At 55.5% G+C, this 24,160-nt stretch overlaps 1 protein-coding gene and 1 long non-coding RNA gene across 3 annotated transcripts; one reads left to right on the forward strand and one right to left on the reverse strand.

The window, feature by feature from the left end:
* The first annotated feature begins 1,284 nt into the window (after positions 1–1,284).
* LOC111160322 lies at positions 1,285–6,425 on the forward strand. Of its 2 annotated transcripts, XR_002641467.1 has the most exons (3): positions 1,285–1,355; positions 1,854–1,936; positions 4,495–6,425. It is a non-coding gene; the product is annotated as an uncharacterized LOC111160322 (long non-coding RNA). The 2 variants fall into 2 exon arrangements; XR_002641468.1 differs by lacking the exons at positions 1,285–1,355; positions 1,854–1,936 and adding an exon at positions 3,095–3,884.
* Positions 6,426–7,909: 1,484 nt separating this feature from the next.
* LOC111160366 (ST6 N-acetylgalactosaminide alpha-2,6-sialyltransferase 2) lies at positions 7,910–22,860 on the reverse strand. The gene is made up of 9 exons (XM_022523432.1): positions 22,719–22,860; positions 17,860–17,920; positions 15,086–15,260; positions 14,303–14,471; positions 13,784–13,922; positions 12,569–12,672; positions 10,773–10,856; positions 9,618–9,717; positions 7,910–8,590 (listed from the first exon to the last, which is right to left on the reverse strand). The coding sequence occupies exons 1-9, from the start codon at positions 22,841–22,843 to the stop codon at positions 8,423–8,425; spliced, it is 1,125 nt and encodes a 374-aa protein (XP_022379140.1). The 5' UTR covers positions 22,844–22,860; the 3' UTR covers positions 7,910–8,422.
* Positions 22,861–24,160: the final 1,300 nt, after the last annotated feature.

Consider the following 24,160-nt stretch of genomic DNA (forward strand, 5'->3'; position numbering starts at 1 on the left):
TCTCTCTCAAATGAATGAAGTCTTAAAAACAAAGAGAAAAACTCCCTCTCCAGGGGCGCCTGGGTGGCTCAGTCGGCTAAGCGTCTGCCTTTGGCTCAGGTCATGATCCCAGGGTCCTGGGATCGGGCTCCCCGTTCAGTGGGGACCCTGCTTCTCCCTCTCCCTTGGTGCTCTCTCTCTCTCTCTCTCTCTCAAATAAATAAATAAAATCTTAAAAAAACAAAAACCTCCCTCTCCAAGTCTGAAATGAAAGGAACTTAGTGTACACAGAGAGAACCCATTCCCCCTTTTGGTATTATACAAAATAGTGTGTTCAAGGGTAAGCTAGAGAAGCTTCAGGGTCAACTTTACAAGATAGAAGTTACTGCGAGGTGAGCCCACGAGTGTCTGTTGGGTGTGTCCTGTGAGCAGAGGCACCTGAATACCAACTACTAGACGGGAGGACATTAGCAAGAAAACTAAAATAATTAAGAGAGATATTTCCTGGGGCGCCTGGGTGGCTCAGGTGGTTAAGTGAGGGCCTCTTGGTTTCCTCTGGGGTCATGATCTCAGGGCAGTGGGATGGAGCCCTGGGGCGGGCTCTGAGACGGAGTGTGGTCTCTCTCTCTCAAATCAATCAATCAATCAATCAATCCATACATCCATCAATCAATCTCTCTTTTTTTTTTAAAGATTTTATTTATTTATTTGACAGAGATCACAAGTAGGCAGAGAGGCAGGCAGAGAGAGAGGAGGAAGCAGGCTCCCCGCCAAGCAGAGTCCGATGCGGGGCTCGATCCCAGGATCCTGAGATCATGACCCCAGCCGAAGTCAGAGGCTTTAACCCACTGAGCCACCCAGGTGCTCCTCCATCAATCCATCTTTAAAAAGAGAGACAGACGTCTCCTGTCTCCCGCTTTGAAGAAACTTACAAATTAAGGTAGGCAAACATAAGCAAATGTGGCAACCTCCCCTCGTGAGGTCCCCTTGAACTTCCTGCGCCACCCCAGTTTCGGCCAGGGACTATCTGTGGACCCAGCAGATAAATGACTGTAGCTGAAGCCACCGCCTATCTTCGTTTTCTTCCGAGATCAGGGCTCCCACCCTGAGCTCTCTACTGTCCCCGGTGGCGGAAACCATCTTACCCCCAGCCCCACAGTCGCGCTGAGGATGCGACCGCCCCCCAGCGGCGGTTGCTTGGACTACATTTCCCATGAGCCATTTCTCAACATCGCGAGAGCTCTCGCGAGATGGCTGAAAAGACGTTTGCGCAGGCGCGGCTCCGCCTTCTTCTTTGAGGCAGGCCGCGTGGCCAGGAGGCATGGCGGCTTCTGTCTGGAAAGAAGGGGACGAGCAGTCTCGGGCCTTTGGCTGGGGTAAGGCTGTGGAGGTGGGAAAACGAGGTCTTCGTTGAGCCGGCGCTAGTTCATTCGACTACCCTTCCTCAGAGGCGGAATGGGGACGGTAGCCGGTCTCCTTCCTAGGGCGGCTGGGAGGCTTGGGTCGAGTACTGGGTCGGAAGACGCTTTCCGAGCCGCGCGTGTAGACGGAGAGCGCGGAGGCCCTCCTCTGGAGCCAGAGAGTCCCTCCTGGGCCGGGGAGAGCTGCTTCCAGCCTGTGCAGCCCCGTGCGTCGCACAACCACCTTGTGCACGGTGTCTCCGAGGCCGGCCCACGGGGCAGGCTGCGGGGGGCGGTTCTTAATTCACGTCCAGGGTCAGCGGCCAGATCAGGCCCCTCGTGGAGCGCCTGGAGGACGCCCTAACCCGTAGTTCTGCTTAATCCTGCAGACCGCCGTGGATGGGACTGTCGGTTTTGGAAAGCCACGACTCTGCAGTCTACCCTTTCCAAGCTCATTTTTTTCTTTCCCCACAGGCTTTTCTTGGGCGTCTGCGGAGACCGTGGGCGCCAGACCTGCAGGCTGAAGCTTAAAAGTAACAGATGGATCCCTGAAGTGGGTAAGGACGGGGCGCGGCGGGACCTGCGCGGTCACCGCACGCGAGGAAGTCCGGGTGGTGGGAAGGCCTGCCTCTCACTTTCTTCGGCTGTTCAGCTCGGTTTTAGGAGCACGTGGACGCAGGAGTCTGGTTAGGGTGAGAAAACGGGACCCAGAATCCGGAAATGAGCGGGGTCTGGGCCAGGGTGATTTGGGGCCACTAGGTGTCGCTGTGTGGAATCGGGAGGGTCACTGCACCCAGGGGTGGAGGGGAGACCGATTCAGGGAAGGGGCTCTGGTAGGCCGGGGCTTAGAGTATTTATGGATGATTTAAAGTTACCCTTGTCTGAAAGGACGTGTTTTGTGAGGAGTTCTGACGCTTCGAGGCTCAGCTTTTTGTTTTTATTTATTTTCTTTTAACAAGTTTGGGTACTTCAGTTTTTTTTTTTTTTTAAGATTTTATTTATTTATGTGGCAGAGACGCAGGGAGAGAGGGAACACAAGCAGGGGGAGTGGAAGAGGGAGAAGCAGGCTTCCCATGGAGCAGGGAGCCCGATGCCGGGCTGGATCCCAAGTCCCTGGGATCATGACCCAAGCCCAAGGTAGACACTTAACGACTGAGCCACCCAGGTGTCCCCAAAGCTCAGCTGTTCAAATACCGATCTTGAGAATAACACCTTGACATTCTTTCTGTTAGAATGAAGTATGTTACCCACATTTCCCTTAGAGATTAAAAGTGTTGACTGTAGACTTTGAAAAAAGTCACGTGAAAACCATCTTAAGATGTTGAGTGTAAGGATTTTTTTTTTCATGAAAATTCTATAAATGGGAAGGGTTTTTTTTTTTTTTTTATTTTTTTTAAAAAAAAAAAAGCTCTTTGGCAGAATTGCAGAGATTATGGTGCCTTTAGTGTCTGTTAGATTTCAAGGATGTGAGCCTCCCAGAATTGTTCTACCCAGATAAGGGAAGGAGTGTGGAACTCTGCTAGCCTCCTTGCCAAGCAGTCTCCCGAACAATATTTGTTACAACAATCTTTTTTTTAGTTTTAAGATTTTATTTATTTATTTGATAGAGATCACAAGTAGGCGGAGAGGCAGACGGAGAGAGAAGGGGGGAAACAGGCTCCGTGCCGAGCAGGGAGCCCGACGAGGGCCTCAATGCCAGGACCTCAGGATCATGACCTGAGCCGAAGGCAGAGGCCCAACCCACTGAACCACCCAGGCCCCTGTTACAACAATCTTAAGTGGAGTAGATACTTTCTCCTTTGCCAGTGAGTAAACAAACTGAGGCTTAGAGTTCTACAGCTGTTTCTTGTTTTTTAAAGAACCATAAACATTTTGTGGGAGTGCTGTTGCATTTTTCAGTTTCATTGAGAAATAATTGAGTTACATTTAGCCCAGGCGTTCTCCACTAGGGTGGAGTGCGCTGATGGGTGCTGCTGAGTATCCTGCAATGCATGACAGCCCCCACCACAAAGAACTATCTGCCCAGAATGTCAGAGCTGAGGCCGAAACTTTGTATTAGATGAACTTGAGAGCCCTGGGCTCCATTCCCAGCCTGTTAACAAATAACCCCACCGGAGCCTTATTTCCTTGTAAAATAGGGTTATTGTTTTCCAGATCTGGCTATACATCTAAGGGTGGAGAAGTACACCTCCAGCCATGGTTGAGAATGACCCTGGAGTGAGGCCCAAGATTTGTGTGGCTGCCCCAAGAGCAGTCATACAGGAACAATTAGATGATCTGATCCACTTTTAGCTCGGGGACTTTTTATTACAGCAAGATTACAGCACTGGCTATTTATAAGTAGCTCTTGGGGCAGATCTATAATCCTCTACTTAAAAAAAACTGATCTAGCTCTGTGGATCATGTTTATGCAGAGGAGAAGGAAGGAGGAGATGACCTTGAGTGGCGGTGCCTCCTGGCAGCAGGTTCCTTTGTACAGCTGGCCTTCAGAGAAGTCCCAAAGAAGTAACTGCACTTTTTTTTTTTTAAGATTTTTACTTACTTATTTGACAGAGATCACAAGCAGGCAGAGAGGCAGGCAGAGAGGAAGGGAAGCAGGCCCCCCGCTGAGCAGAGAGCGATTCGGGACTCGATCCCAGGACCCTGAGATCATGACCTGAGCCGAAGGCAGCGGCTTAACCCACTGAGCCACCAGGCGCCCTGGACTTTGTCTTTAAAAGGGCAGGAAGTGTCCGTCAGGTCCGGGATGCTGGGTACATCTAGGCACTGGGTATCAGCATTTTTACCTTTGAAGGAAAGTTCTTTTAATAAAGTAGACAAGATTGAGAATTTTTATGAGGGAAGTAAAGCTGAATTTTGTAAGGACAAAGTGGCCTACGTGTGCTAGAAGTGTCAGCCCTGGGGGCTGGTGGATTGGCGGGAGCTGAGTCCATGATGATCTGAAGTTATCCCTGTCTGAAGGCAAAGAAAGGCCTTTCTGTGGAATATGGATGTCTGAAACTCAGTTCCCAAGTTCACTTTAAGGGAAATTTAGGCCAGATTTGAAAGTGAGCGGCTTGAGAATTACCTGTGTATATCTTGAGTAGATTTTTCTTTTGCAATTTCTCCTTGCCAGGTACAGTCCCAGCCTTGGTTTCCGAGGCTGGAAAGGATCCTACAGAGGCAGATGGCCCAGTCCACTGCCCTGGGCCTGAAGCGGAGACTTTTGTATGTAAGTAGAGCCCTTCCAAATAGACTTGGGTGGGAGGTTTGTTTGCTGCTCCTGCCCCGGGTTTAGGATTGTGCTGGGGGCAGGGAGATTTTAACATGGGTTTGTTCTTTGGCTGGATGTCTGCAGTGTGTGAAACAGAGCGGAGCTGCTTTGCCTGAAGTGAAAGGACCCCTCCCCTGTTGCTTGTAGTCTCTCTTTCCATCTTCCGTGTCCCTAGGAAGCCCCACGAGCCTGTGATGGTGAGTTATCCCTGTCCGAACATCTGGGCTGAGGGGAAACCGTCTATTCTGAGGCATCGGGGTTTGGCTCTTTGCTCTTAAAGGTTTAGGCTTCATCAGGAATCAGCCTGAATGGACTCCAGAGGAAATTGTTACCTCGCCGAGACCCCAGTGGCGTGCGTCATCCCTCTGCAACTTGAAAACCAGTAGTGTGGCTGCCCTGTCACGCTCTGGGCCCTTGATCAGTGGTCCTCAGGGTACAGGCTCTGAGAAGGGGCAGACATGGGCAAGTAGCCCAGTTTCGGGTCATGTTCTTATTGTGGAATCAAAGAGTGCTTGTCCCATATTTCAAGGAAATGAATGCACTCTTTGAAACTGACGGGAATGTCGGAAGTCTGCCAGCTGTGGCAGGACTGGGACCTCCCTCAGCACCACATTGTGACATTCGGGAAAGAAGGGCTGCCGTGGCGCCAGAAGAGCTGTTTGGTTTCCAGGTGCTTCGTTCACACCACCAGGGAGCTCTCCTAGGGTTAGCTCAGATCGTTTCTGGACAGCGTAGTGGGCATGACGCTGCTCCTGGCGTGGCCTAGGGCTGCGTGGGCTGGCGTGTGACCCAAAAGTAGCCCAGTGTACTGGGCGGGGTGGTGGTCTGGCTTTGTTCCCACTTAAATGCCAGGCTTGGAGTGGGCAGATGGCCTTTGTTGTTGTTGAAATTGGGAGGTATGTATGGGCTTTTGTTATTTAAGGTCACATAATTGTTCAGTCACCAAGGAAGCTAGATTTGGGGTGGGATTTAATAAGCCTGAAGACTGGCCCCAGCAGTTTACAGCCTGTAAGTAAAAAACAGTAAAAGGAAGCGGTAGGGAGTCGGGAAGTCAGCTTCTTGCATTATCGTTGATGCAGAGTCCGTCAGAACTGCTCTGTGGGACTCCTGTAGATCTTCAGGTTTGACTTGAAAGGTTTTACCTCCAGAAAAGGGTTGAATGAGACGGTCTCCGGTGCTTCTTGGTGGTTCTCCCCTCGCCGGGCCTGCTCCCTTCGCGCCTCAGCTGGTGAGGGCAGCCTGCTCCGAAGCGGTCTGTGCCCGATGTTCGGTTGGAATGAGCGCTGCTACGATTGCCTTTTCTTCTCTAGATCTGGCTTTCAGTTTTGAGGCCCGTACTTGACTGGCCCGTCACACGACTCTCCTTTGGTCTTGCAGGTTCTCCTCCGCGACGCCAGGTGGAGCTGCACTGCGTCTGTTGCGAACTGTTCATGCCCATAAACTGAGGCCCCAGAGGGAGAACAATTGGAAGGATTCTTTGGATTTTCTCTTCAAAAAGGAACCAAATAATTTGAGTGACAGTTTACCCCGAAAAATATCTGGCGGTTAGTCAAATCAGGGCATAACTAGGAACATGCAGAACGCCGCAGTTGAGCCGATCTGGGTGTGAGCGGCGCACTGGCAGGAAGGCGGGGATTGTGAACGGAGAATGACGTGTACGCGCTGTGTTTTGGAGAGTCTGAGGGGAAGCAGGTGTTTGGCCTAGAAAGAGGTTTCTCAGAGTGGATTTCCTGTGAAGTTAATGTATCTTGGGCTTAAGATTTGAAGCATAAATAAAAGTTTTTGAAAATGTGTTTCATGTTTCATGTTGAGACCCTCATAAAGGGATTTTATTCTGAGACTCAGCAAACGTATTCTTACATAAATGAAGGTTTCTCCGAATACTGTTTTAAGAGGGGCAGAGGGAGAGAAAGTCACAAGCAGACTCCACGCTCATTGGGGGGTTCGATCTCCTAACCCTGAGATCATCAGCTGAACTCACATTGAGTCCGATGCTTCTGGGCTCTAGGCTCAGCGGGAGTCTAATTTCTCTTCCTAAGAGTGGGGTGCTTCCCCGACTGAGCCACTAGGGTCCCCCCAAGTTCCACAGGATGTAATCAGATGTTTTAGAAGTTTCCCACTAAACTGATTTTCTACCCCTCTTAATGGGTTACCACCCACAAATGTGACGTTAGCATTTCTCTAATCTGACGGATTGACAAAGATTCTGATAGCTACAGATGTGAGCGGAATAGGGACAAGTGAAATGTCCTGTTTACAAGGAGTTCAGTCCTGACTTGGGCTACGCTGGCTACCCTGACTTAGGGCAGCTGGATTTCTTCACTAGCAACGGTCACTCAGATGGCAGAGCGGACTGACGATACCACGTTTCCCACATTAGACATTTTCTTTCTGGACCAGTAATTCTATCCAGAGAAACATACTTAGGACACTGCTGTCCTTGAGACTAAGGGACAGTTCCATGTTGCCAAGCTTAAGAGAGGCCATGGCCTCCTGCTGGCTACTCCCCTCTAGTCTAAGCTGCCCACCAGCCCCAGGTAGCAGTTTCAAGTAGCTGCCTCGATCGTGAAAGCCGAGGCCTTTGATCACATACTTGAATTTCTAAAGTAGAATTTTGATTCTGGTGACAGTTACCCTCTTGTTAAGACGCTGATAGGCTCTACCTTCCAAAACCACGGAGCCAGAGGCCAGGTCCTAGGCCTTTGTGAATTAGCCAGTGGTGATCAGTGCCACCTCGGGAAGGCTCTAGTCCATGTAGCCAGTGTAGCAGGTCAGACTGGAGCTACTAGTCATGGGGCCAGTAAATCCCAGGGCTTAAGGGCTACATGGAGGTGACTCGGTTAGTTGAGACTTAACCCTTCCAACGGAATCCCCTGTGATCTGTCTAAAACTGCCTATCAGCCGAGTCCAGATTTACTGAAGCCGTGATGTGAGGCGGAGAGTTCTTTACCTGATCTTGTCACTTCAGTGGCCAGTGGTAATCGATCCAGTGGGACTTTCACAGGTGGGCAGCCCTCTGTGCACTTGACCCCTGTCAAATTACCACGACTGGCCCATGGTTCTTGAGTTTTCTGAGTGATCTGCCTGCTAAACACTCTGGTGTGCCACCCCAGCCCCCTCCCCAACACACAGAAAAGACTCAAGGGTCATCCTGTCATTTATGGGAGTACCTAGTTCGAATTACATTCTGCCTTTTGCGTTCCCACTTCATCATGGGGCAGAAGGAAAGTGGTCATGTCCTCGGGTGGTGTAGGCATGTCTTAGAGTCCGACGTCGTGGAGTTGCTGGGAGGCTGGACATGCTTGTGGGAGGGTCTGGCTGGCGAGTGTGCGAGCCTGCACTGCTGCTTGATCCTGGTCAGTGGAGATGTCGAAGTCGCCGCACCCACATAGTCAAGTTCTCTACCAACGGCTGGCTTTGAGAGCCTCTGCTCTGAAGTGTGTTTGCCCTTCGCTGGTGAGGGTCACAGTCTCACATTACCTTCAGTTTTCAAACACCCAGCAGAGCGGTCGTCTCCTTCGCCCAAGGTCGGGATATCTGTCTCCAACCTCGAGGGGAGTCTTCTTGGAGAAACCAAGAACAAGATGGGGTGTCCTGCAATGAACAGGCTTCAAAAACAGTCACAAGTCCAGCTCTTAAGTTCTCTAGAGAAGAAGGGGTTGGTGGAGGGGAGCTGGAGCCCTTCTCAGAGGCTGAAAAAACTGGGGGCCGCCTAGGCCACGTGAGGGGCCGGGGAGGGGGCCCACGGGTCCACAGCTCTGCAAGAACAAAGGGCTTGAGTACTTCAGGGTCAGCGCTGGTACAGTCGAAGGATGCCGGCCTTGTGCAGTTTCTTCCACAGGGTGGCTTCCAGGGACAGGTCGTGGTTCACGTAGAATATGAGTGGCTTCTTAATTCGCTCGAAATAGTGGTCTGAAAATTTCCAGTAATTGCTTGTGATGAATCCATAGGCACTAACCTGGACAAGGATAGTCACTGAATTAGCATTTACTGAGCTCTGTGCAGATTTGTGAAGTGACATGAACTGGGAAAGGCACCCCCCCGCTTCCTTAGATGCCGTGTGGAAGACACAGGTGAACAGTAGTCGGAGCTCACGCTAACGGCAGGCCGTGCGCTTTTGGACACGTTCTCTCGGCCTCGGGATAACCTCAGGTGTTCAAATGGGGCAGCGCTCGGGGGTAACCAGCCATGTCCTCAGTCACAAGCTAGTGAGTGGCCAGGCTGGGCTTCAAAGTCAGGTCTGTGATTCATGATCAAAGCCATGATCTCCATTGTTAAGTGTGAGGTGGAGACAAGTCCACGAGTACTCGTTCTAAGGGGAGCGCAGTCGGGGAACTGCTGCTTTAAAAACAAAAAAACAAAAAAACTGGGAGAAGGAAAAGGACAGTGTCGTGGGGTGGCCCTTGGCCTCCGGCTTTTGTGCTGGCCTTAGTGGGGGTCACTTGCCCTTCTTTGAAAACCGCTCCTCTACCTCTGCTGGGCTCATGTGGGTGGCACTGGGAACGTCTCAGGCAGTGATTTCAAAGGCTGTGTGTGGAAGGCTAAACCTGCTGCCCAGCTCAGTTCTAGAATGTTCTCCTAAAAGGATGTACTTATCCACTCCTGTTGCAATTTTGCTTTCACAAGAACAGTTGGTAACATGTTCCTTAAATACCACAGGGGTGAAGGACAGAGGTCCCCGGGCAGGCGGCTGCTGGAGGAAGGTGAGGCCCAGCACCTGTCCTGGGAAGGTCTCTGCCAAGCCCTCGTGGAGGTAGCTGGGGAGTGCCACTTCCTCCCGCCCCTTCTAGACACCCACTTTTGCTCCTGTGGCTGGAGAATCCCTTCCCCACAGGGGTGAATCCCTTCCCCAAGGGGACAGGGGCCGGGCCAGTCCCAGGCCCCCTGGGGGTGACAGGCCTCCTGTAGGGCTTATCAGGTCAGATTAGGTTCCAGCCACACCTGCCCCCTGCTGCTGTGGGCCCCTCAAAGAGAAGGCCTCTTACCTGGTCACAGGTGTGCAAAGCCGTCAGCAGCATGAGGGCCCCAGTACTAGGCATATATAGGTCTCCAAAATTTGTGTTAATCAACTTTGATTTCAAAAACCTGGAGAGGAGAAGTGGCATCAAAACTCAAGAAAGAGGTGTAGGTCTCAGTGGATGATTGTGCCCCTATGCTTTCCAGCGACCCGTTCCGATCGGCTGGAGAACCGTTCAGAACTTGCTCTTCCCCACTTAGGAGAAAACACAAAGCAAACGCAAACGTCTGGGTAACAGAATCAGGTGAGAAGAGGAGCAGGCCTGGGCAGAACTACAGGTATAATCCTCCCTCTCCCGCTCTAGAAGCGGGAACCCAGCCTGATTCCCCTTTCCTCTCTGCTACACCTTGCCTTCACCCCTGGGCTAAGTAACCACAGTGGCTAGGGGACGGGCTGCCTATTGATCTAGCCTGAAACCAGTGTTTCTTTCTTTCCCCAGACTTCAACCCAGGAGGAGTCCCTTAAGAGGCGCATGAGCAGGGCACCCAGGGCCTGGGCCCAGAGTCACTGGTGAGAGAAATGTGCACACACTCTCGGAATCCAAGTGAGGCCACACTACGGCGGCCACCCCGGATTCACATCTACGCTTTGCCAGACAAACCACCTAGCCTCCTGGAGAGCCTGTTTCTTCCTCTGTTGGATGGCTCGGAGTGCTGGCTCCAGTCGGCCTACCCAGAGCCACACTCGCCACCCTCCACCTGCTCTGGAGGGGGCCAGCAGGGGGCGACAGCAGGGCTTCTCGGCCATGGCGCTATTGACGTCCAAGTAATTAATTCTTGGTTGCAGGGGCCTTCTGTGTACGGTATCCCTGTCTGTGCTCGCCAGTGGCGCTTACCTAGTGACAACCAGAACGGCTCCAGAGAGAGCCACGTGACACCGCCCCCCACCATTGGAACCTCTGGTAGGGGAGAGGGACTGAGGGCGGGAAGGAGGGGTGAGAGCAGGCTGTTATTCCCGGGTTCCTCCCTGTGGTCGCCTTGGAATGCCTGCGTTTGGGCCCAGAACAGGTTGGCTGTCCCTGTGGGTAACCGTCCGGGGCATAAAGCCTGCAGTGATGGGTTGGTGTGCAGGGGGATGGGAGGGGGAGCTGTTCTCTGTGTACCCTCCCCGCCCCAACACCTACCTCTCCCTCAGGTAGCTGATGAAGTCTGGATGTAGTAGCTTGAATTTCCTGGTAGAGGCTTCCGGTCCGAAGTAGGTCTGAGGCCTAGGACCCATGAAAGAAGTGGACAGAGCGGCCTGGGCCGTCGTACGGCAGGTTGGGGAGCGAGGTGAGGGGAAAGGCGCTGGGCCTGCGGCGGTGCGTGCGGTACGGGCGGGGCTGGGTGTAGTAGCGGGAGAAGGGCGTGTAGAAGGTGGCCGGCAGCACCGTGGGCACCACGTGGGGCTTCCCGCTCACCAGAACCTCGGTGGGTGGGGTGTAGGTGAGCGAGGAGGGGGGCGTGAACAGGGATGGAGGGGTCGGGTAGGAGCAGTTGAGCCGGGGGTGGTGGGGAGGAGGCGGTAGCAGGGGGAAGTAGAAAGAGTCAGGGAGAGGAGGGGGCTCCCTGGCTGGGCAGGGGAAGGAGCAGGGGAAGCACTGGTTCTGGGGCAGGGGTGCGGTGGGGGGCTGGAAGAAGGGGGGTTCCTTCAGGAAGCGGGGCACGTAGGGGGAGATGTAGGAGGGGATGCCCCGAATGGGCCCGATGTAGGAGGCTGAGGTGGCGGGGCTGCGGGAAGGGGACCGGGGGATCGGCACGGGAGGAGTTTGGGAAGAGTTTCGGGAGAGGGATTTCAAGCCAGATTGGGAAGGAGATTTAGAGGTGGGTGGGGTGGGGTTTTGGGAAGACCCTCGGGGCACATGTTGGATATGAGGGCTGGGGGTTAGGGATGAAGCCCGGGAGGAGGGCTGTGAGGCAGTTGGGGTGACAGGGTGAGAGGGGGGCCGGGAGGAAGACCCCCGGGTGGGGGACGGAGAAGGGGCTGAGCCAGCAGAGCTGGAGTAGGCCTGCTGGTTGGAAGGGACGATGTGGTTGGACCGGGACTGGGAGGGGGACTGGGTAGGGGACGGATTGGGGGTATGGGAGGGGGAGCTCATTGGTGTTGGGGAGGCTTACGACCACCCGATCGATGTCTCTGAGCCAGCCCCCCTCAAGGCCCAGTCCCCACCGTGTCACAAAGCCCACCCTCATGACCAGATGCCATGTCAGGAGTGATTGTTGGATCGTCATGGGTGGGGGGGTTGCAGGTGGCCAGAGCAAGCGGGCCTGGCCTTTGAGGGCTTAATCCCTAAGGACCTTAGAATCTGCTCTTTTGGGGGTGGGCGGCCTGGTGCGGGAGCACTGGGATAGGAAGGCCGGTTTTTGTGGCCACAGAGGAGGCACGGATACCTAAGGATTTGACTTTGGGATGAGAAATCGTTTCAGCACCACAGGGGGAAGGTCCACCTGAGGCCAGGACTGGGTTCAAAGGAGCTGGACACCGGCCTGCTGCCCAGGAAGGTGCGGGAGAAAAGACAGAGTGCCCTTTGTTCTCTCTTTGCCGGACGCTGGGCCCATGGCATCTGCTCTCCAGTTCATGGGCACAGTCCTGGGAGGATGCCCATGGGGACGAGTGGCATGGATACAAGCCCCCCCCACCACTTTGCTTCCAGACACCGTGTGCTCAGCCGGCCAGCAGTCAGGAGCGGACAGGCACGGCCCGTGCTGCCGGCCGGGGGGCTGTGTTAGGGGACAGCAGCCCTTCGGGGCTACAGCCTGCCTCCTTAGGTGGGCTCCTGGGGACCGGGAGGGCTACCTGGGCTCCTCTGGGGGTAGGGAAAAGAGCATAATTCCCCAGTAGTCTGTGAATTCTTGGAGATTTTCTTGCTGTCCTCACCCACCTTCCCACCCTGACAGTGGGTCCAGCAGTGCCACACCCCACACCAGCTTGGCCGCTCACCTGTCCCCTTTATCAGGGCCCTCGGGGACATCCACACCCAGAATGGCCGATCTCAGCATCACATAGTCCCGGATGTCAGAGGGGATGAAGATGTACTGCAGGTCCTGTCGGGGCGACAGAGACACTGATCCAGTCCCCCCAGCCCTCCAAACAGGACCATGTCCTGCTCAGCCCTCTACCCGGTCCTGCCACCTGTCCTGATGGGAGAATTTCTGCTCTCTGCATGGAACCCCCACTCTCACTGCTCTCCCTCTCCTGGTTTCAGTACGTGCTCACAAATCTTTGGGCATGCTGCAAGAGGTGCGGCTTCCTTGCCATCCCCTTGAGTGACTAATGGATAGAACGAAGCAGAAGGGATCGTGTGTGACCTTGGAGACGAGGCCATAAAAGGCACTGCAGCTTCCTTGAAGTGAGCTGCCACGATCTGAGGACACTCTAGTGGCCTCCAGAGGTGCCACCTTCACTGTGGCCTCCATCAAGCCTTCAAGTGCCCGTAGCCCCTGCGGATCCTGGCAAACACCCAGATCCTGAGCTAAGACCACCCTGCTGAGCTGTTCCCAAATTCCCGACCCCCTGAAACTGTAAGATAATAAATGTATGTTGTTTAAAGCTTCTACTAAGTCTGGGGTGGTGTTAACACCGTGGTAACTCATGCAGGTAGTGTGGCCAGAAATGTGTGCTCTTTTTTGTTTTGTCATGAGCTAGGAGAGGTGCTGCTGTGGCTAGGACACTCCTGAATTTCCCACTTAGAGGAGGAAGCTTCTAGAAACTCAGCCCAGTCCTATCTAGCACCACAAGGCCCTTATCCTGGGATCTCCCCCCTTTATGTGGCACCCAGACGGCTCCTGAAAGGAGAGCGGTGTTCCCGCAGCTGGGTGTTTCAAGAAGCTGGAGGCGGTAGGCGGCCTCGGATTCCGGCTCCCCTGCTTCCTGGCTGGGCACGCAGCCCCGTTCCTTTGAACCTCAGCCTCCCTCACAGGCTGCTGTGGGGTCAGGAAGGCCACTCGGGGAAATGGGAGACAAGCCCCAGTGCTCATGAGGTCAGGGGGCCTGGAGGCAGCTGAGTTTTTCAGTGGCCCCATCCCAGGCGCCCAGCATCCTGGCACAAGCTCTCTGTCTACTGGACTGGGGCCACTTGGTTCGCCACACAGAGGGCGCTCTGGGAACAGTGGCACTGACCGTCCGCGACCGTGGCAGGCCCATCGGAAGCCTCACCTGGCCTTGTGGCACAGAGGTGAAGCCGAAATTCCAGTAGGAGATGAGGGAGTTCTTCATTGTGTTCACGGTGAAACCGTAGAAGGAGGTCTTGGTGCCCACATCCTTCTCAAAGCCTTTGATCACAGCACCATTGAGTCTGGTCCAGACAGAGGCCCATCAGCCTCCCGATGGTCACACCATGCTGTGCTGTACTTCCGCACCTGTCCCCAGGCCTCTGTGCAGACCATGTCCCTTGCCCAGGGAGGCACCAGCGCTGGTGGCCCGTCGCATCCAGCCCATCCCTATTCCTCCAGACCTCAAAGAAATGGGCACATCTGCCCCTGGCGGCTCCCTCCCCGCTGGCTTGCGGCACCCACACTCCCACCTTCAGGGTCTGTCCCCCTGTATGCCTTTGTCCGGGCCCGCCTGCCTATTCTGGGGCTGCCCCTGCCCAGGGCCCTCCCCGAGGATGCTCCTCCAGGGGCCGGTGGGGACTAGCTCCGTTTCCCGCTCCTCCCCACCTCCTGCGCCCCATACCTGAACACGTAGTCATGGGCGTCGATGTTCAGCCCCTGGCGGGAGCCATTCAAAATGCCTCCGTTCCCCACCACCGCACACCGAATGCACTTGGAGAGTGGCTTCCCGGAGGCGGCGTACAGCCTGGAGCTCTCGGAGCCATTCAGGAGGCTCAGGGTGGAGCTGATGGCTGTGGGTGCCAGACAGGGCAGGGTGCCATGGGGGGGCGCGTGCTGTCCCATGGGCTGGGGCTGTGCCGAGACTGTTTCTGGCACGCCACCTGCCAGAGGCCTGACGCCAGCCCTAACCAAGGCACGGAGGGTGGGGGGGGGAGGGGCGCGGAGAGCGCAATGTTGGGCTGAACCGGGGGGAGAGGATTCGGCTGTACCCTCAGTCACCTCAAGAACTTGAATCACTAGTCCTCTCAAGACTGAATGTTCCACAGTAAAATAATCTGAGGCTCGCGGGGGTTGGGGGGCAGAGTGAGCGTGGGGGCGGGGTCTCTGGGCGGTTTCCCACTGTGGGAACCACGGGCGGGCTGTTCTTGACCACCTTTGGACACTGGTCCCAGGAGCTGCACATCAAACCCTCCCTGACCCCTGGTGCTGGCGAGTATAGCAGGTGTCACACAGCGGCGGGGGGGGGGGGGGGGGGCCGGGCCCGGGGGTCTCCTTGGGAGCAAAGGGGCGGGGTGGGGGTCCCCGTAAGGTGCTGTGAGGGCAGGGTCGGCATGTGGGCCCAAAGCAGGAGGAAGGGATTCTCTGGGGTCAGAGTGCTGGGCAAGAAGCAGCCGCTTCCGGTTACCTTGGCGGGAGAGCCCCTGCCAGCCATAGGGGGCTTTATGCTGGCTCAGCCTGTCCCAGAGCTCCTGAGTGAAGAGGGCCCCCGAGAGCAGTACTGGAATGGAGAGATCGAACAGGGTGCGGAAGTGGGGGTGCTTCTGGATGGCCTGATAAAGTGGGTGTTGGCAGTGCGGGCTCTGTGGGGCAGGAGGCAAGAGGGCCAAGCTCCATTAGCTGAGGGCTATGGCGGGTGGGAACCTTCCTATGGGAGCCTGCAGACCCTGCAGGATGGTTGGTTGGCGGGGCGGGGGGGGAGATCTGCTCTTCCCCTCCGGACTTGGTCCACCAAACCTGCCCGCTGAGCTGGCTTGTGGCACAGCAGCGTGGTGGGGTCAGCTTTCTGGATTTACCCAAGCCCAGCCCTCTCTCTCCCTCCTGGATGCCACCCTATCCAGGGCCTGATGGCTCTGGCCTCCTACTCCTTCAGTTCACACCTAGGGAAACTGGGGGGCACCTTCCCACCAAATGTGTAAGACCTGCTGGCCCTTTGATGGAGGAATTCCAGCCTGGGCTTTGGAATCCGTCAGTCTGGACCCAAATCCTAGCTCTGGCCATCCTCCCCTGCCTGCAACCCCTAATGTCTGAATCCCTCACTGCCTCGGCCTGGCTGGGGCTCCCCTTCCCACTGAAGGGGGCTCTTTGCTAGGCCACTGGTTTGACCAGGGCAGGAAAGAGCCGTACAGTAAGTTCTGCTGTAACGTTACCTATGGATGCCTAAAAACCAGCGCACTAGGCAAAACGGGTACCGTCAAAAACACAGGGCTTTGGGGCCAATGGGATCAGGGGCACAACACTCAAGAGCTTGGTCCGTGATGGTTGACTGGACAGATGAGGGGCCTAACAAAGCTGGAGGCCCAGGCTCACTCACCCCGTGGTTAAGATCTGCCACATTCTACTAAACACGTGGCCCTTGGCCTTGGAGGAGACCTGACGTTTGCTTGTGTGAGTGGGCATGAGAAAGATGGGAACTTGAGAGTTATTGGGGAGTAGTGGAAAGAGGGTGAGAACCCTGAAGTGCTTATCTGACGGGCACATGTGTGCGCACTTCGCGTATTCTTCGTGGCTCCCTCGGGTTGGGCGTGGGTCTCTGCATTTACTCTTCGTGTTCGCAATGAGAGTCACCCAGAGGCAAACACAAAGTTTGTGTTATGCTCAAATTGTTTCCTAAGATACCAATCTTGCTGGAACAAATTCACATTTTCAAAGCAGGCTTTCTAACAGAACTACTAATTTCACTACCGTTCAGTTCATCTCTGGGGTGTCTTCCAGGGCCTTCTTTAAGAGAGGCCAGGAGAAAACTCCCCGGTCTTTGTATTGGGAAAGGCCGTGCTCCAGTTGGGCAGCTGGCTTGCTTTTAGCTCATGGACACTATGGCAAATTTCCTTCTTCCCCGGGGCCACCAGGAAGCTCAGAGCCAGATCTATGGCCTATCCCTTACACCTTGTGGCCGATTTTCCATGCAGTTATCTACATGACATTGTTTGATTCTCCTACCTTTATTCTGTCATTTCTTCATTTTATTCTATATTTTTGCCTTGTTATGTTGTATCCAAAAGCCACCCAGAATCCTTTTTTTTTTTTTTAAACCTGGTTCAGATAAGTTTGCATCAAGCAGCACAGGTGCACAGGGCTTTAGGAAACTTAAAGAGGACCCATAAGCTCCCATAAGATGCTTGAGGCTTCTCTTTGGCCTTGTACGCCAAGGGTCCACCCCGCCTCTGTTCTCAAGACGGGGACCCCCCTCACCTGCCCAGGGCTACTTGCTCTGTCTCTGTACAGCTCAGCTGTCGCTATGTTCGATGTGCAGTGAAATCTTTTCTCCCCTAAGGCCACACTAACAAGTCCCAGGTTGGTGTCTTGTGTCTTGGGCACAACTCTTAAACCTGAATGAGCCAGGACCTGACCTCTCTGCCTCACTGTGTCCATCTATAAAAGCTACACAAGAGGGGTGCCGTGTGGCTTTTGCACGAGAACGTGGGTGAAGTGCTCGAGGCAACACAATTTATGATAGAGCAGGACCCAGAAGGTTCTCAACCCCGTAGGCAGGCATGGAGCATCTTTCCAAGGTTTGCTTGTCTACTCCATGGAGATCCGTTTAAAAATTGCGTGAATTTCTGGGCGCCTGGGTGGCTCAGGGGGCTAAGCCTCTGCCTTCGGCTCAGGTCATGATCTCAGGGTCCTGGGATCGAGGCCCGCATCGGGCTCTCTGCTCAGCAGGGAGCCTGCTTCCCCCTCTTGCTCTGCCTGCTCCTCTGCTTATTTGTGACCTCTCTCTCTCTCTGTCTAAAAAAAAAAAAAAAAAAAAAAAATTGCGTGAATTTCATAACAAGAAGGGATTTTATAGTAAGAAGGTGCCTGGCTGGCTCAGTCTGTAGAACACGTGACTCTTGATCCCAGGGTCATGAGTTCAAGCCCTGTGGTGAGTGCAAAGAGTACTTTAAAATCTTGAAAAAAAAAAAAGGCATTCTGAGTAGAATGTCAAATTCACGGGCCTTTTAAAGATAAATTACAAGGCTTCCCAAGAACTCTTCTCCTGGCTACACCCCTTCTCTGCTCCTGGGGTACAGGGAACCCTGGTGGCCAGGTCTGGCTGGCCGCTCAGCTCGAAGCTTCATGTTTATGGGGTCCAGAGAGCTCCCCCAAGCAGTCTCACGAGAACGTTCTCATTTGCTCTCTTTGTCCCCACCTCCCCGCTAACTTGATGCTCAAAACCACCAGGAGAGTTGGCCATTGTACCTTTCTCGGTCCAGCGTTTGATGCCTTGTGTCCAAAGAATGCTCGAGATGATGTGGCATTCCTGGGGGAGAAGCAGAAGTAAAGCAGGGCTCAGACCTGTCCCTCGGAACCTTCTGTCTGATTCTTAGCCCCAGGGGCGGTTAAATCCTGTCAGAGTCAAAGATGGCATTCCTTTGATCTTGCCATGCTCTGATTTGTGCCCATGTCTCCCTCTTTAGGAACAAAAATATTGTCACATTAGGGGCTCCTGGGTGGCCCCATTGGTTAAGCGTCTGCCTTCGGCTCAGGTCATGGTCCCAGGGTCCTGGGATCGAGCCCCATATCAGGGTCTGTCTCCTTCTCCCTCTGCCTGCTGCTCCCCCTACTTGGTCTCTCTGTCAAATAAAATCTTTTAAAAAATATATATTGTCACATTAGTATATTTTGCTCAGCTCTCTAAACCCAGAAATCCAAGAAAGCCCATGGCAAGTGGCAAAAATGTAGAGTTTACAGAACTGTGAGATCTGGTTCAAGGATGAAAATATACACTAGGCGAGCTTGCCAGACCCCTCCCGCCATCTGAGGGAGCTCCCTGCCAAGTCCCCAGAGACAGATGGTCGGTCTCAGACGACGTGGTCCCCCTTCCCCTTGGGGTTGGTCATCCTGGCTCCTGCCCTGTGGCTCCCCATAGAAGACACGTGTCTGAAGGCTCACTCCCTAGGTTTATACCCCACGGTCTAGGGAAGTTACTTCTAGAAGCCTTGGTGTCTATATCTGGGCAGCAGATATAATCAAGTGATTCATTATCATTATTAATCATATCACATCTCCAGGGCGCCTGGGTGGCTCAATTGTTAAGCGTCTGCCTTTGGCTCAGGTCATGATCCCGGAGTCCTGGGGATCGAGCCCCACATTGGGCTCCCTGCTTGGCGGAAAGTCTGCTTCTCCCTCTCCCACCCCCACTTGTGTTCCCTCTGTCTCTCTCGGTCAAATAAATAAATAAAATTTAAAAAAATCATATCACATCTCCAGTTGTTGGAAGGGTTCACACAGAGACTCGATATTATCTCACACAAAAAGTGTCCTCTAAATGGTAGCTATTGTTACCTAAAGGAGGAAGGGAAAGGACCTTGTTATGACAACCTCTACGACTGTGTCCCTTCGGGAGGGAGGGAAGGGGCCCATGTTACTGCTCCGCCCCTACTCCCACCTCCCAGGCGACCCCTGTATTGGGGAGACGGCAAAGAGCGTAGAAGGAATAGGGGCCTTTGTCTACTCAAACGGGTGTCCGGCTTCTCCTGGACTCCTGTCTCCCCCTGCCCCCACAGCCACAGGGAAGCAGGTGGGGAGGGCTTTGGATCACCAGGCTGTTTGCAAGGAAAACAGAGGCCTCGTGTTCTTGCTTCTGACCTGCTGAGCCAGCTGGGCCACAAGGGAGCCCGTGACCTGCCTCACTTCAGGTTTCCGTAGAACCCCACAGGGCAGACGGGGAGGGGCAGGGATGATCCCTTCCCCCATCTCTCCCTTTCCCCCTCAGATGGCCACCTGCCCCCCACACCCTGTAGTTCCTCTCCTCAGTACAACAGAACAGCATCTCAAGAGGAACAGGGACCCCAGGACACAGCCTCAGGGGAGGTGACGATTCCCAGGGAGCGTCTGAAAAACACCTGCGCACAGGGCCTCACCCCTGCAGTTCTGATCTGACTGGTCTAGGCCTCCTTGCCAGGTGATTCTGTGGGAGCCAGGCTTGAGAACCAGAGGACGGAGCTGCTGGCCAGGGCAGCTTGGAGACCAGAGGGATAGAGTTGCAGGCGAGGGGTTGGGGAGCCCCCCTCCCAGTTCTGTTTTGCTGCCCTGAACACCCCAGTCTAGGGAGGCCTGCTTATCTCCAGAACCCCCCTCCGTGGTCTGACTTCTCCCAGCCCTCCTTCTTAGGAATTCAAGGGCTTCTAGACACACCTTCTAGATGAACCCAGAAGAAGTGGGGAAGGGAGCCAGCCCTCCTATGCCCCTCCCGCAGGTTTCACTGGCCTGAGGAGAAATAAGGACCTTGTACAGTAGTCCTCCCCTACCCTGGGGGTAAGCTCCAAGACTCCCAGTGGATGCTGTGACCGTGGACAGTACGGAACTCTGCGCATGCTATGTTTTTTCCTCTACATGCAAAGGAATGCTAAAGTTTACTTTATAAATGAGGCACAGTGAGAGAAAAACAACAATTGATAAAATAGGACGATCATAACAATATGACGTGAGTGTGGTCTCTGTCAATATCTGACTCTGTGAATATCACCCTTCTTGCACCGGTGGGAGATGACAAAATCGGAGGGGGAGGGAAGTGATGGCCGCAGGGTGACTTACCATTATTTCAGGCTCCTACTGACCTGTCTGTGGGGGCGGGGGCGGGGGGAGGCTGATCTGCTTCGAGACCTGATTGGGGGTGAGTGACTGACACAGAGGAAAAGCCAAACTGCATATAAGGAGGGAGCCCTGCGGTACATTTCCCATAAAACAAAGTCTACTCAATTTGGATCTACCCTTAGGAATTCTAGGCCCCTGGATGTCTTTTCTTTTACAAAATAATGTTGACAACAGACACTGTCAGATAACCGGGGCAGCCTATATCTATCCTTACCACCACCACTCCACCCTTAAAAAGGATTTTTTTTTTAAATTATTACTTTTTTCTCTCTTATTTATTTGACAGAGAGAGAGAGAGAGAGAGATCACAAGTAGGCAGAGAGGCAGGCAGAGAGAGAGAGGGGGGAGGGAAGCAGGCTCCCCACTGAGCAGAGAGCCCCGATGCTGGGCTCGATCCCAGGACCCTGAGATCATGACCTGAGCTGAAGGCAGAGGCTTAACCCACTGAGCCACCCAGATGCCCCCCAAATTACTATTATGTTTTAAAGATTTTATTTATTGGGGTGCCTGGGTGGCTCAGTCGGTTGGGTGTCTGCCTTCGGCTCAGGTCGTGATCTCTGGGTCCTGGGATCAAGCCCCATGTTGGGCTCTCTGCTCGGCGGGGAGTCTGCTTCTCCCTCTCCCTCTGCGCCTCGCATTGCTTATACCCTCTCTCTCTGTGTCAAATAAATATATAAAATATTTAAGCGGGAAAAAAAAGATTTTACCTATTTATTTAACAGAGAGAGACAGTGAGAGAGGGAACACAAGCAGGGGGAGTGGGAGAAGCAGGCTTCCAGCGAAGCAGGAAGCCTGGTACAGGGCTCCATCCCACGACCTTGGGATCATGACCTGATCCAAAGGCAGAAGCTTAACAACTGAGCCACCCGGGCACCCCTCTTTTTTTTTTTTCTTTTTTTAAAGACAAGTCTAGATATCCCAATGCCTGGAAACTCCTGACCCAGATTCTTCTGCCACAGGTGAATTCCCGGGCTGGCTTCCCCTGTCCAGCCTGCAATGATAGCCCTCAGGTGCGGAAAGACCAGGCCCCAAGGCACCCCAGTCCCTTCCCAAGCTCTCCAGGTGGCCAGGTCATCTGCTTTCCCACCCCAGGTCGGGGGCGGGTGGGTCACACAGCCTGCTCCCCACCCACTCTCTGGGGTACTCAATACCCACCCCCTACAGCGGGGCCCTCCTGGCCAGCCCCTGGGGCTCAGCCAAATCGCAAACCTTAGGGGAACAGCAAGAAAACGGACACGTTCTTGGCTAGTATGAGCTTTTTAAAAAGATGAAAGACCTTTCAAAACTTCCGTGGAGGCATAGTGGATGTCCCACACCCTCATATTTGAAGTTTATTAGATACTTTCAAAGGATGTTGAAATGTGTTTTAAAACATCTTTACGTAAAATTCACAAAGGATTCTTTCTTAAACCACACCTTCCACCCTCCAGGCCCTCGCCTTCTGCAACTCCTGACTACCCGCAGGTGTAGTGGCTCCAGGTCCCTGCGGCCGGAACCGCTCTGTTCTAGAGCCACTGGGCTCCTAAGGATTTGCAGGTGTTCTCGTGCTGTTTTGCAACTTTAGATGCCTTCGGACCGCGTTTCCTGAGAACGGATAACTAACTTGCCTTTCATCCCGTTGGTTTGGTGAGGAGCGCGCAGATGGGGAGGCGCTCAGACGGCAGAGCCCGGCCTCGCGGGTGGGCGAGCCTGTGGGGGGGCCCTGGCGGCCCCCCAAATCCAGACTCCTGCACAGCTCGATTCGCCTCCCGAACGGAAAACCAAATTCTTCCGGGGCTTCCTCAGTACCTGGCGCCATCACCTACCGACGCAGGCTCGGAGCTTCGTCCTTGCCGGGCACACATGCAAGGAAGGTGCGCGCTGGGCGAGCGGAGGGAGGGGAGCCCGGAGGCGGGTGTTGGGGGTGCTTGGACGGAGCCCGGGATCGGCCCCTGGTCCCGGGGGGAGGCCGCCGCTTCGCCAGAGCGCGCGCAGACGGCGCTTTATCAAAATAAACGGAGCGAACGGCGCGCGGGCCAGAGCCGCAAGCCGGCGCGGGGAGGGCGCAGACGGAACCGGGAGTCTTGGGTCCCTCCCCCAAAAGTAGAGTCAGAGAAATGTGACGTTAGCGAGGAACGGTTCTTGACAAAAACGGGGCTGTTTTGTCCGACCCCGACGACCCAGCCAGATCTGGACAAAGTGTTTGGAATCACGGCCGGAGGGATGAACCCACAAGGCCCCGCGGAGCGAGTAGCCAGTGCGCAAAGGGGCGAGATTCCCCTCGGGCCCCGGCAGAGGCTGTGGGGCCCGGGTGGCGCAGGTTGGTGGCTCCCGTGGAGGCTTTGGGGACAAAGGGCCGCGGCCCGAGTCCCCGCCGCGAGCCACCCCAGGGAGGCCGACGCGGCGGGCAGACTGAGGGGCCTGGGCTGGGCGCCCCGCGCCACCCCCCACACCCCCTGGTCGGACGGCACTGCAGCCCCTACCTGGCTCCGGACCGGGGCCCCGGGTACGGCCCCACTGCCGAGGAGTACAGAGTGAAGAGGATCCCCGAGCAGGCAGCCGCGAGCAGGAGCAGCAGCCAGAAGAGCTGGCCGCGCGGGAGCCCCATGCAGCCCCGGCCCGCGGGCGCCCCGTCCGCCGCCGTCCCGGGCCGAAGGGAGAGGCCGGGGCGGGCCGGGTCGGCCTCTGGGAGGCGGCCGCCCAGCCCCACCGGCCCTGCCCTCCTCCAGCCCCCGCGGCTCCTCCCCGCCCAGCAGCTCTCCTCCTGCCCGGGCTCGCCGCACCCTCGGGGGGTGCGTTGGCGGGTCCCGGGGGCGGGCGTGTCGCCCCCTCCCCCACCCGCTCGCGGAGCTGCTCGAGCCCCTCTGGCGCTGTCCTCGTTCCCGGGCACTTGGGCTGCGGGCACCTGCGCGAGCCGGGGTTTGGCCTGGGCGTTGTCCCGCCGCGGTCAAGGGCAGGCGCGCGCGGGCCTGGGGGCCGGCGAGGGGGGCGGGGCGCGGGGAGACGCCGCCACCTGCCGGGTGGGCCGAGCACTGCTGGCTCCCGGCCTGCGCCCGTGGCTTCCGAACGCCTGACGCCGGGCAAGCCGCGGCGGGGGCGCTCCCCTCGGAGGGACCCTCGGGACCTGTAGGTCCGGCCCTGGCACCTCGGCCCCGTCCAGAAGTGCGGGAGAAAGGACGGGCCGGGGAGGATGGAGGAGCCGACCCTGGGTCGGAGGTGGAAGGGACAGGGGAGGCAGGGCTCCCAGAGGCGTAGGATGGGTGGCCGTCCTGGGCCGCCGGGACCCTCAGTCACTTTGCATTCCGTTTCCAAACCCCGGCCAGCCTGGAGCTCTCGGCGGCAGAGAGACGGCCTGAAAGCTCCCCCAGGGCCTCTGGTGTCACCAGATTGGGCGTCACCTGGAAGGGCAGGGCAGCTCTGCACACCCCCCCCCCCCCCGCCCCAGCCCCCGCTCTCAAAGAGCCCTCCACGGGCGCGAGCGGCAGGTGGGACGGTATATTCGCGGGCAGACCGCATCCAGGGTCTTCGCCTTCCAAAGCCTGGGAGAGCCCCCAGCCCCCAGCCGTCTGGAACCTCAAGGATGAGAGGCACCCGTCCCTTCCAGGAACGTTCTGCCCTCACCTGTTCTCCACCTGTGCGAGCAAGTCTGGGCGAAGCAACAGGTATCCATCCTCTGCAAGGCTTCCCGGGAAGCTGGGGCCGGCGCCCGGGGCGGTCATGGGTCATTCAGGCTCAGCTCTCTCACCTCCTCTTATGGGGCCAGGTCAGGGTCATGGGCGGGCACTCACAAGGGGACGGTTGTTCCCTTCATTCCAAGACTGTCCGCACATGGAGCTGCTCCTTGCTGCCGTCTTGACAGTCACGACTCAATCAATGGTTTCATGTGTTTCATTTCCATCTTTGTGGGTTTTAGTCATCAAAATCC

Source organism: Enhydra lutris, unplaced genomic scaffold, assembly GCF_002288905.1.
Source record: "Enhydra lutris kenyoni isolate GAN:26980312 unplaced genomic scaffold, ASM228890v2 scaffoldscaffold75, whole genome shotgun sequence".
Lineage (NCBI taxonomy): Eukaryota > Metazoa > Chordata > Mammalia > Carnivora > Mustelidae > Enhydra > Enhydra lutris.